Raw genomic sequence first — 12,081 nt, forward strand, 5'->3', positions numbered from 1 at the left:
TCACGGTCTTATTTATCGCACTGCCTGAAAGATTGAATTTAGATTGCGTTTTATTTAAAGGCTCTCTCACAAGAAATGCCTCTTAATTAATCTTTGGACTACTGCAAAACATTGTTGCCTCGCAGAGCAGATCTAATAAATCTACTGCTGCAGTTAGCCGCTGATAATCAGACTCAGGTACGTTCTGTGTCACATCCTGGTTCTACAGTGTTGTTCTCCGGATTTTACACAGTTTTCTGGATTAGTTGATAAAGCCAGAGGAATAATAAAAGGTCTGAGGAAGAACAGCATGATGTTATTGCTTTTGCAATTTGATGAATGTGTTTAAGTCGGTACAACATGCCTCCCTCCCATTCACCCAGTGTACCCTGGGATAGGCTTCAGCCACCACCAAGCTGTGTTGAAACTAGATGAATGAATGGACAGATGCTTCATGGGTGTCAATGAAATGACAGGTCAGAGCGACATATTTGTGTGTGTCTTATATGGTATTTTAACCCTTCCCTCTCATAAGCTCCATAAAGCCAGGCCCTTTGTGTGACGCTGACAAAGTCAGCATTGTACATGTAATTTAGCAGTGACAGCACGTCTGGGCAGACTGTGCATTGGCTTTTTAGGGAGAATAAACACAGACAGCACAAGCGGTCTAGCAGTCAATTTTGCCAAGGCGAAAATTTGCTTCTCACATCTTTAAAGTCATTATGCTGCTTCAGGGGAGAATGTCTGTGTCAAGTTGTTGCTCAGCTATACTGACTGGATGTCTGGGCCAATTGTTTTTTCAGGATGCAAGGTATTCCTAAAACAACAACGCGCTTGCAGCAAAAACCGAGATTGCTGCTGAGAATTTAAACAGGAAGGTTTTATGTTATTTTTCAGAATAGAAATGGCGAGGAGCTCACGGTAATGCAACGAGTGTAGGCCATTACAGACAGAGGAAAAGTTAAGAAGTTAAAGCCGTGTTCTGTTTACACTCTTGTTCCAAAAATAAAAAAAATCTTTATAAATGATGCACAGTTTGTCAAGGTTATGTGGGGATTAACCAGGTGGTGTCCCATATATGGAAACAACCCCCCTGGTAACAAAACACATATCGGCCAATATTGCATCCACTTGCAGAATAAAGCTCCAAAGCCCAATCTGCAAAGGTCTACGGGTTGATATGGGACCATCAATAATTAATTAGAAACATTTAAAGTTGCCCCCTTGTGGAGGCATCTCTTAGGCAAATAGGTAATTAGAGTGGTTGTCCCCCATGTAATTACAGCCTGAAGTCTGTGCCTCAGCTTAATTACCATATGAACATGTACAGTAAATCCCATGAACTGTGAAAAGTGGGTCCTCCCCACTCTAGTGGCTCAGGCTCCTGTGTGCTACCAGCGTTTGGGCAAGGAACGGAAAAAAACAAGCCTGGGGGAAATCAAAGAGGGGGAGCAGTACTGTCTTTAAAGTGAGCAGAGGACACTTTTCCTTGATTTGAGTCATTATACTGAGGGAGGATGAATAAAATAGATACTGGCAAGGGGAAAATAACATCCTACACCTAGAGAGGATTAGTGTGCATGAGAAGGCAGCCGAACGGTTGTGCATCGTGGATTTGTTTGCATGACTAACGCGGCACCCTACCTCGTACTGCGTGATGAGGCCGTTGGGCTCCACGGGCTCCTCCCACTTGAGGAAGATCATGTCATCGAGCGGGGTGAAGGTCAGGGACTCTGGAGCGATGCCGCCGGGAACTGCAGCAGGGGAGAAAAAACAGCCTTCTCTGAAACAAACACTCGGCTCCGGCCTCAAGTTAATGGACTCTTGCACAGGCACCAGGGGGTAAAAACACCTCTGACAGAGTGAAGAGGCACAGGGCCAGGGAGGGACGGAGCAGGACAAAAAAGAGGGATCAGAGACACGGAGCAGGAGGGAGGTGATGAAAGGGAACTGTGGACTGGCTTGCTCTCAGCCCTCGGGATGAATTGAGATTCTGGCTTCTACTGTCTGATAACGGAGCACCGTGTCTTGGAGGATGACAGTCGATTTTTCTTCTTTAGCACCTTACTGACAGCAAAACAGCAAAGTAATCCAACCTGTGAACTGCCTGAGCACTTCTCTGCGTTTTTTGGTTTAATGAGATGCATCTCCTTAAAGGAGTACACCTACTCTTTTAGTGCCTGAAGTGCTGGACAGTTTCCTAAGTTCTGAGAATACATAATCGTTCACAGCGCATTGTTGGCTGCAGTGCTTTGTGGTAATAGCCTTCTAGCATTAACATGCAACAAAATGGAAATGAAGAGAACTCTGAAGTTTAGAGAGTTATCTTAAATAATTTGTTGCTAAGTCTGATAGTTTTGTGCATGGAAGTGGAACAACGCTCTTCAAACAGGCTTTGAGGTACCAGCGACTGCGTGCCCTGTTTCTAGGGAAAGCGACTGAAGTTCAGATGGATCATGAGAGACCGTGGGTTAAAAAGCAGTTGCTCACCTGAAAGGATTCCAAAATAAACCTGGCTACGTCTACGTGAGAGTGAATCATATTGCCATTTCAAAATGTAGGAACATCCAGGAAGATACAGGACACGACGGCTCAAGCTGTACGCCTCCGCCAGCGGGTCGAGTAGCAGTTTACATCCATGTTTGTCAGTCATGTCATATGTGTTGTGAAGGGTTTGACTGAATTTATTAAAAGGTATTTAAGTGTATTTCTTGGTGGAATGGAAGTCATCACTATATTGGCATGTGTGATTCCAGTGAATAATTTCCAGTGAGAAACATGCTGTCTTCACTTAGAGACTCTTTTCACGGAGGAGAACAAAGGACTGATACAGAGCTTTATCACATGGAGCAACAACAAATTCCCTTCAGTATCTCATCATGAGACTGGGACAGATATACAGACAGACGGAGGGACGACCCAAAAACATGATGCCTCCGGCCACGGCTGTCGCCTGCGTGGGGGCATCACAAAAGCACCAGTCAGACAATCATCCCTGATCGCCTACATCCACATTATCTGATCCACTGTTTTTGGAAGTAAAACTGAAAGGGAGCTCACCTGAGACGGCAAAATAATTGTGCAGGAAAACACAGCTACAGTAAGTTTGGTAACCCTGGCCACAGTTGGTATCACCGCACTCCTATTATACGGTTGGACACACTAATGGACAGTTAAAACAAAATTGATGCACATATTTATCAGACCTCACACAGTTCTGTACAGGCACAACTTTTTCCACATATTTAGCAGCATTATAATATTACGTAAGCTTACTTTGATGTGCAAAACCAAATAAAAGAACTGAAAACACAATTTTAAATCAAAGAAAAAGACTTGATGAATACATTTGGAGGAGAACTTTGTTCTTAGCACAGGCTACGTACCCGATGTCAGAATGAACTCAATGAGCAAAATTTCATTATTCCCAATAAATAATGGCCCAAACTGCAAAAAAAAACAAAAAAAACTGCTAGCCTTGACATTTTCTTTCTTTTCCTGAAACAGCTTTCTCGGTCTTTGGCCTTGTGGTAAATTGTGCTTGATGTTTGTACGTCTTTGTTTTATTTCTCTTTGTTTGTTTTATTGCAGGGTACTAATAGTAAAGATGCTTTCACTTTTACAAACCCCCCTGAGGACGGGTTGCAAATTAGCTTCATGCTACTGCACGTTCATAAAAAACCATTTGGCTAATGCTTGACCATCGCTGTACAGTATAGTGTAATGCACCCAATACTTAAAAAAAGCACTATCTGCGACTTTTTATTTCTAAAAAGATAGCGAGAAGACCTGCATGTTTGTAAGCGGGTTAGCCTCAGAAGCTGAAGCCGAGGCAGGCGAAGCACACGGGAAGAAAAGCCTGCTGTATTCATGAATCCCTCACAGCCGAATCTGCTTCCTCCAAGCAGCATCGACACGGCGTAAGCAAAGCGCTGCACCAGTGTTTGATTGTTGAGCCCAACAGGAAGCAGGCAGGAGGAACTGTCACCGGCTGCGGCTCAATTACTGTAGTTGTGAGGGTGATGGCAGCTCTCCTTGTGACAGGGGGATTGGGGACTGTCAGGCTGGCATTCAGTGGCTCAAAAAGCAAAAACTTTCCATTGGTGCTGACATTCAAAATATCAAGTAAAGTGGTGGGGGAAAAAAAAAACCCAATCGTGACTTTTTGACATGTGTTTTAACTTGTCACTTCCTAACCAGTCAAATCTTGAGTTAAGTTTACAACGACATGCTACATTCTGTACATGATTCCAACATTCGTTTCCTCCTGCCTATAACACAGCAATGTGTTGGTGCAGATTTTCAAGTGTTGTGAAACTGAGTGTAAAACAATATCACATAGTAAAATTCATTTTGAAGGTGCAATGAAAAAAAAAAAAAAAAGCTGGCATTTCATATCACAGCCATCATTCCCTCTCACTCGCTCCACTGGGTCAAGAATATCCATAAGTGCCATTCAATTACACTGAAAAGCTTTGCTTATTCTACATAACAATAAGCGTCTGACCTTCTGTACTTCCACTCTCAGAGAATTTGCATTAGAATGTGCCTAATCTGCTGATGTACACAGGAAAATATTAATACAAAGATAAGCAAAATCATTTTACCATTTTGCTACCGGCCACGGCCCGAGCTGATTAATGTTCCACTGGTCTCTATTTAAAAGGCTGATCTTCCATTTAGTTACGCTGATCCAGCTTATTTTGTGAGTCAATATTTGTGTTTTATCGCTGGTACTGGATGACTAACGGCATGGATTTGTGTAAGCGGTGCACAATAATTATCTGAGCATGAAGAAGTACGCACAGAAAACTAGAAATTCAGGAAGATCTGAAGCTGGAGCTGAGTAGCTATGACAATAAACAGCTTCAGTGCATTCATGAAAAAACATCCCTGTTTTCCATAATGATGTTGCAGTTGCAGGTAACAATTGCACGCCATATTTCAGCAAACCCCTGCGTTTGCCGCCCTGTCTACTGTTGAGGGGCGTAAAATAGAACTGCTCACTCACTGTCTTCCTCAGTCTGGAAGGTGACCTCTCTGCTCTCCTTCTTGCCTTCGGGGTTGGCCAGCGCCAGCCGGACGTGCACCGAGCGGAAGGGTGGCAGGTCTCTCAGGGTGAAGTGAGACATGTTACGGTCCACGGACAGGCACTCTCTGACGGTGGCGTTGTTCCCTCCGCTGCCCCCTGTTGGCATGGAGTAGCGGTAGCACAGGGACAAGGAGTAGGTGTGACAGCGGGTGAGGTTGTAGCCCAGCGGCTCCCACTGGAGGGCCAGCTGCCGGGGCTGGATCTCTGAAGCTGTCAGACCCCGCAGGGCACGCATGGGCTCTGAGGGACAGGAAGCAGAAATGATGACAATAAAGTGCAAACAGTGAGCTCATATTTACCAGATTCTGCAAAAGGATACCAAAGAAAACCATCATTGCACACTGCTCATTATGTTTGTCAGTGTCAATGCTCAAAACTGAGCTACTTTTGGATAAATTCGGTGAACTTATGAGGTTGCAGGTCAAGATTTTTTCAGATAAACAATAACTCAAAACATCTTTGAAAAAAACTCTGATTCTTCAGCTGCTAAATGTTCACCAGCTAGTCGCTAGTTTCATCTGCTGCTTGCTGCTGGGCAGTTCGTGTACAGTGGGTTTTTCACTTAACTGCCTGCTGCTGCTGGAAAGGAGCAGTGACAGTGAACCGAAACAGCGAGGTTGCAGATTGCAAAAGCAAAACTAAGAGAAAAACTGCAAAGATGATCATAATTCTCTATGATTTCATCTCTACAAGTGAACTACATTAAGGGGTTATCAAAGGGTAAATGAATTCACAGACAGAAGCAGAAAGATGGAATTGTGGACCCACAAGATCGATGATGTTTGCAACTTCAGTAAGATGGAACATGAGATCGATTGGCAGATTGATGCGGTATTGCACTGCTCATCAATTTACACCTCAACCGTCTCACAAGAGGTCAGAAGTAGCATCCTTTTCAGGTTACCTCACCATCACCCAGAGGGGCAGGGTGAGCGTGAGGTTTCCCAGACATTCAGATGGACTGTGCAGCAGAATCACTGCTCCTTATTGGGGTTGCTCAGACGTCTAATGAGGATGCCTCTTGAGGTGTTGGAGGTATTCTGGGCACGTCCAATTAGGATGAGACCTAAGGGCTATACACATGCCATCCAGCCTGACAATCTGGATCTGAACATGTCAAAGGACATAACTGGGCAGACAGGTGTCTGGCTACTGGATGCTGATTCAAAACAAAACGGATGGACGGAGTGGATGGAAAAGCATGAGCGGTTTATTTCTAGTTCGAGGGGATTAGATGCTGCTGAGACGCCGTTCTCCGTTGTGGCACAATTTTGTGATTTATGCTGACAAGACGACTGTATTTTCACCTGAAAAACTTTCCCAGTGCAGCTTAAAAGAGGAATACTGATGGGGAAAAGGAGACAGCAACAGTTGCAGCCGACTTTACAAGCCCACACTACGAGGTTACATGGGGGTGAATCAATGAAAAAACATAAAACTGCCTGAAGAAGTAGCATGCAACACAACGCTCTACATTCCCATCTCTCCGAACATGAGTGAGTTCAGTAAGAGACCAGTGCACAGCCATGGCAGGGAATCAATTGTGGACGGCTGAAGCCTAATTAATGCTGTCATGTGTGAAAGCTGTGATTGCAGATCTCCATGTCCCTGTCACGCAAAACGTCCAGTTCAAGCACACAGGGGGTTATTTCCATCCTGTAGGCTGGCCCGAAACTTCAAGTGTACTGCTGAGACATCAGATAAACCGAGCGGAGGGACAGGCCTACAGCGTGGGGCGGGCCGGCAGCGTGGCGCTGGAAGCAACAGCTCCAGCCCCGCTGCTTCGCCAAACATAGATCAAAAGCTGCAGCGTAAATGAGCGAAGCACCGTCAGGAAGGAGACATCGGTTCTGAGGGGACAGAGACGAGACAGGGAGGGCGATGTCCTTCGAGTCCTTGCTGATTTGAAAGATGTTCGCTCTTTCCCAAAAGGGCGAAACAGGCAGAGTTTGTCTGATTTGTGTCTTCACAGCTGATACTGATACAAGCTAAAACCTTCCCATGGAATAGCGTCAATCAATCATACAGTGAAATGGGACCTTATCTGTCCATCATATGTGCATAAGAATAAGGGAATGGTGTCACATCTTTTTAATTATATCAGCTCTGTAAAGCAGTTTAATCCTGCCAAAACCAGGTCTGCCACCAGAGGCCCACTGAATGAATGTGCACTTTCTGCTCAAGACACAATTACTCATCATTACTGCAGCGGCGCAGCAGGCTCGGCCCCGTCCTCTCCACCCGCCAGACCTCCACCAGTCCTGCCCCAAACTGACATTCAGCTTGATTAGCCTAATCAGAGGGATTAGCCAGAGGCAGAGGGGGTGAAGGAGGGATGGGTGGGGGGCTGGAGTGAAAAAACATGAATGAGGAAGAGTCCCTATGGGTCTGCACATTTCATCTCATCCTCTCATCCTCATTTTTAACAGCTGCCTCAGTGAGCCGCCACTGAGGCCTGTCCCTCACGCCAGGAGCTATGTTGGAATTACGATGGGCTATCAGTGCACACCCTGATACTTACCATGGAACCCCATGGGGGTTGGACCAGAGACATGTCTATTTTGAATGAGTCTCTGCAGGTAAAAATATCTTGAAATTTAACCTCTAATACTTAAATTATGTTGATGTTCCCTGGCTTCCTGACAGTTTAATCTGATGCAGAGGAAATTCTCCTGTAATGGTTTTCAAAGTGTGCTAGGAGGAGACGGAGGCCTAGCAAGAAAGAAGAGACCTCTCACATGCAAGATTCTTGTTATAAGGTACGCTTGAACATATCATGAGCTCAACTTCATGATAATTTAGCTGAAAATCAGAAAAGAAATGAAAAAAAACTGAGTCGCCAAGTGCGTGACCTCAGTAAATCCAGCAGAATAGATAATCAACCCCTGTTAACTTGTCTCCCACTGTCAGCTGCACAGTCCTCAATCCTTTATATGCTTTGAGGAGGGACGAGCATTGATGAGAGAGAACTTCAAAACCTCCACGTATCCGAACAATTGCTGTGTGGCTATTATTGTAAGGTTGTACTTGTACTTGTACTTCCTGGAAAGGGGTAAGGCACTGTTAGGCAACCTAACAGGCAATTCATTATAAGCATATTGAGGCTTTGGGGCAAAATTTTTAACAGAATTGTTTTTTTTTTTTATTTCTTTTTTTTTTTGTCCATCAGAATAACTTGGAAACACACTGTTATGCACGTACAGTAGTTGCTGTAATCAAACATGAGTACGTCATTACATCTGCACTCATGGCCAGGGAAACACCGGGGAGCAAAAGCAAATGGGCACATCATTCGTTTAGTATCTGAACTGGGCCTCCATGTGGCTGGCCACCCTCAACAATGGCCCCATGGGATTGCAATCCCCTGCACCAGTCAGTATGAAATGTCACACTCAACGACTGTCCAAAAAGAGGAGTCACTGTGCTAAAAGACATGGCTCTCTGTGACACATTAGGAAGACAAATTCATCCAGAGTTTTGTGTCACAGGGCCTCTGCTGTCTGCTGCTTTCTCCCCGGGGATAGAGCTTCAGATCTGAGCAATGGGAGCTGACAGGAGGTGGGCGAGTGGGAGACACTGACGAGAGTGGATCAAAGAGCGTGGCAGGTGACAGGGACGTCATGCTGTCTACTTGACAGAGTGGCGGGGTGCCTTTTTCACCCGGATGAGCAGCACTGTGGCTAAAACACAGATGAGAGGTAGCGAGAGGACCCTCTCCTCTGCTCTCATGATGTGAGATGCTTAATACTACACAACTAAGCTTACCTCAAACTAAACTTTCCCCTACAGCCGGGCGCAGACCAGTCATTAATCCGAGGGTGTGGTGCTTCAACTAGGAATCTTCACACATTATCTGCTGTTTTTCACACAACTCCCACGATCCTTGTCTTGCATGTAAGTGACTGCAAGAATACCTCGTCTCCTCATTTAAATATGTGTTTTTATTAGAGGTAAGCCCAGGATAAATAAAGAGCATCAGACACCTTCCATGCCGCAGTGACAACGAACGCACCTTTTGTTCTCAGTGGCTGCAGGCAAACTACAAGTTGTTAAGTGATGCATCAAAACAGTCTGATGCAGCTCCCAGCTGCAGCTCAGAACTCTGGATCTCAGAGCAGAAGAGCAGGAACAGACTTTGATAACAGTCTGTTGCTTGTTTTGTGCCAATTCCTTAAGTGTTCAGTTTGCAGTATGCATGAAATGTCACAGCATAAGCACGTGCGACAAAAATCGGAAATACGTAACGTCCAGTGTCCAGTTGTCCGGTGGTTTCTAAATGAGCCTTTGCGCACCAGGCAGCAACTCGTTTGGTCTCGTGTAGCATTTCTTGTCAACACATTTGACTCAGTGAAGAATCCTACGATGAGAGATGTTCACAAAACAACAGACACCAAGTGGCTACTATGGAAACGTTGAACCGAACCCAGGAAGAACAAAGGACCTCTCTGAAAAGTGGCTCGAAGATGTGCCGTGGCTTGAGGCTAACAATGAGCGCTGCAAAATGTGGTGCAAGATCCGTTTTATGCAGGCTGAAAGAATTTCAATCACCCATTATCTGATAAGCACCAAAACAGTAAAGAGTACACAAATGAGGCACAAGCAATCACTAACAAACATGCACATCGAAGTGAAAAGTGCAGTCGCTCACTTGCTAAATGGCGAGACGAGTTGAAAGAGGAACAACAGTAAGTTCTGTGTAATGTTTTTCTCCTAACATTTCACAAGGCTAAATGCCTGTGTTATGTGTTCCTGTGCAGATTTTGTTTTATTGAAGTGGCTAAGAGTGAATGTTAGAGGTGCATATCATTCACATTAAGATAGAACATGCATAATGCAAAGCATTACATGGTGCTATCAGTGGCGAGGTAAGAGCAAGTTGCAGTCCACTGAATTTTGGGGGCTGCTCTTCTGTGGATGAGCCGCCGAGGACAGTGTGAGGCTCAACCAGAGACTGGCATGCATAGCTATATAATTAGTCCTTAGTCCATTAATTGATTAGCCAGTGGACTATTATGAACAAGGACCTTATAGTTGTGATTAATCGGCTATTGGCACTTTCACTATCTCTTCACTGCAATCCATGTAGTAGGTGTTGAGATATTTCAGTGTGGGCCAAAGTGGTGGAGCGACAGACTTAGAGCCATGCAGCAAGCTAAAAACCTTTTCAAAGGTCAAAATGCCAAAAGCTAATATTCCTTAAATTTTGTCACTGCTATTGTTTTGGAATAATCGTGATCTAAGTTTTGGCTCACCGGTCGCTAATAAGCTTTGCATGGATGCAACCATGCATGTGCAGATAACAAACACTGAACAGAGTAGTGTGTGAATGATGTCTGTCTGCTTAGTTTTTACCAAATTGTGACTCAGAATAAGAAGAGTTTTGATGCATGTTGTGTTGATCGTGTTTATGAAGCAAAAATGTCTTTCCAGCTTCCGGATTTGCTGCTTTTCAATGCTTCACATTATCACAAACTTGTAATGAGCATTCTCTACATTCTGACTTGTATAAGATATTTAATTTGTTGATTTATAGAAAGAAAAATCAGCAGATCAAGCAGTTATGAAAGTGACAGCAATGCTCTCTCAGTGATTGAGGTAAACCTTAGTGTTTACGGATGGATGGAAATTGCATTGTTGACTTCCTAATATTAGTCTCTTCTACTACTTAAGCCCCGCCCACTGAGGTTTATCCCGACCAATTAGATTTTTTCTTGAGCCACAGCAGCAGCAGCTCTGTCTGTGTTTGTAACAACAACCAATGTTCCTCACCTGCGCACTTCGATTGCTCCTCAATCTGACTCACCTGCGCACTTCGTCCTGCTGATCAGAGGGGGTCCAGGTGCTCCGGTGCCCCCCTCCCCAGGCCGGGTGAGCAGGACACTGATGCGATACTCTGTGTCTGGCTCCAGATGCCAAACCTTATAGGTGAGTGAGCCCACACCGTGAGTCTCCGTCCACATGGACTGGCTGGCCCGGTACTGGATTTCCCGCCGAATGACCGGCCCGTCCCCCACGATGGAGTTGGTGTTGAGCTGGATGATCAGATAGGTGGGGCCTGCCCGCAGGAGCTGGGGGGGAGCAATCGGTGTTGGAGGCACTGCAATACAGAATGTCATGTCATTGTATTGTACATAGAAATACATAAAATACGTTTTTGATAAGGTTTAGAAGTGATATTATTGAAAAACAACAGGAAAGTAAAGATGAAAATTCGTCCCTGAAAACCCAGCGCACACATTTTCAGCAGAAAAGAACCAAGTCATGCTCGCAGAGGAGAAGTCAAGGATTTCTCTCAGTGATTTTCTCCTTTTTGTTTTACAGATTCAATAACATTATTTCTGCTCTGCTAGAGCATCGAGTCATAAAAAATCTTTTAATCACATCAGGACAACGAGAGCGAGAGAAGGAGACAGAGAGACTCTCGAACGCTGAAACTTCTTAATTTTCACTCTAATGATGCTGAATAAGAGCTTATTTGCATGAATAATTGTATTCCTAATTCTGCCCTCTCTGCGCATAAAAAACTCTGCCTTGATGGATAATATGACCCTTATCAACCTAGTGAACATCAAATTCATTCATCACATGATGTTGTGATGTGTGAGGAAATGTGTGCATGTGTGTGAACAGGGTGGAGGGTTGTTGACTAAAACAATCCGCAGCAGCTACACCTGCCTCCAGAGCGTTTTATCACATGAGTTCAAGTATGAAACAGGACACGCTGGCAATGCTTTATGTACACGAAGGAGTAATTTAGCATTTTGGAAATATGTTTATTTGCTTTCTGTTTGAGAGTGGGATGAGAGTGTTACTGTAAGATGTGCTGAAGCCAGGATGCTGCTAGCCTAGCTTAGCATAATGGCTGAAAGCAGAGGGAATCAGCTAGCTTAGCTCTGTCCGAAATTCAAAAATCATCTCATCCTTGGTCCCCCTCTTTATCTTTTTAATCATGCATGGGGTAAACAATGAAGTGCTCCATGTTAATTAGTCATCTTTAGAGGTGGTGGTGG

The 12,081-nt window shown here is 44.5% G+C and overlaps 1 protein-coding gene across 1 annotated transcript in view; it reads right to left on the minus strand.

Moving 5' to 3' along the window:
• Positions 1-12,081, minus strand: part of ptprua (protein tyrosine phosphatase receptor type Ua) — a 177,660-nt gene that overhangs the window by 54,305 nt on the left and 111,274 nt on the right. The window contains exons 7-9 of the mRNA XM_041954690.1: positions 10,875-11,168; positions 4,991-5,311; positions 1,624-1,733 (exon numbers count right to left, since the gene is read on the minus strand). Of these exons, the coding sequence (XP_041810624.1) occupies positions 1,624-1,733; positions 4,991-5,311; positions 10,875-11,168 (725 nt within the window). The remainder of the gene's footprint in view (positions 1-1,623; positions 1,734-4,990; positions 5,312-10,874; positions 11,169-12,081) is intronic.

The sequence above is a fragment of the Chelmon rostratus genome, chromosome 16, assembly GCF_017976325.1.
Source record: "Chelmon rostratus isolate fCheRos1 chromosome 16, fCheRos1.pri, whole genome shotgun sequence".
Classification (NCBI taxonomy): Eukaryota; Metazoa; Chordata; class Actinopteri; order Chaetodontiformes; family Chaetodontidae; genus Chelmon; species Chelmon rostratus.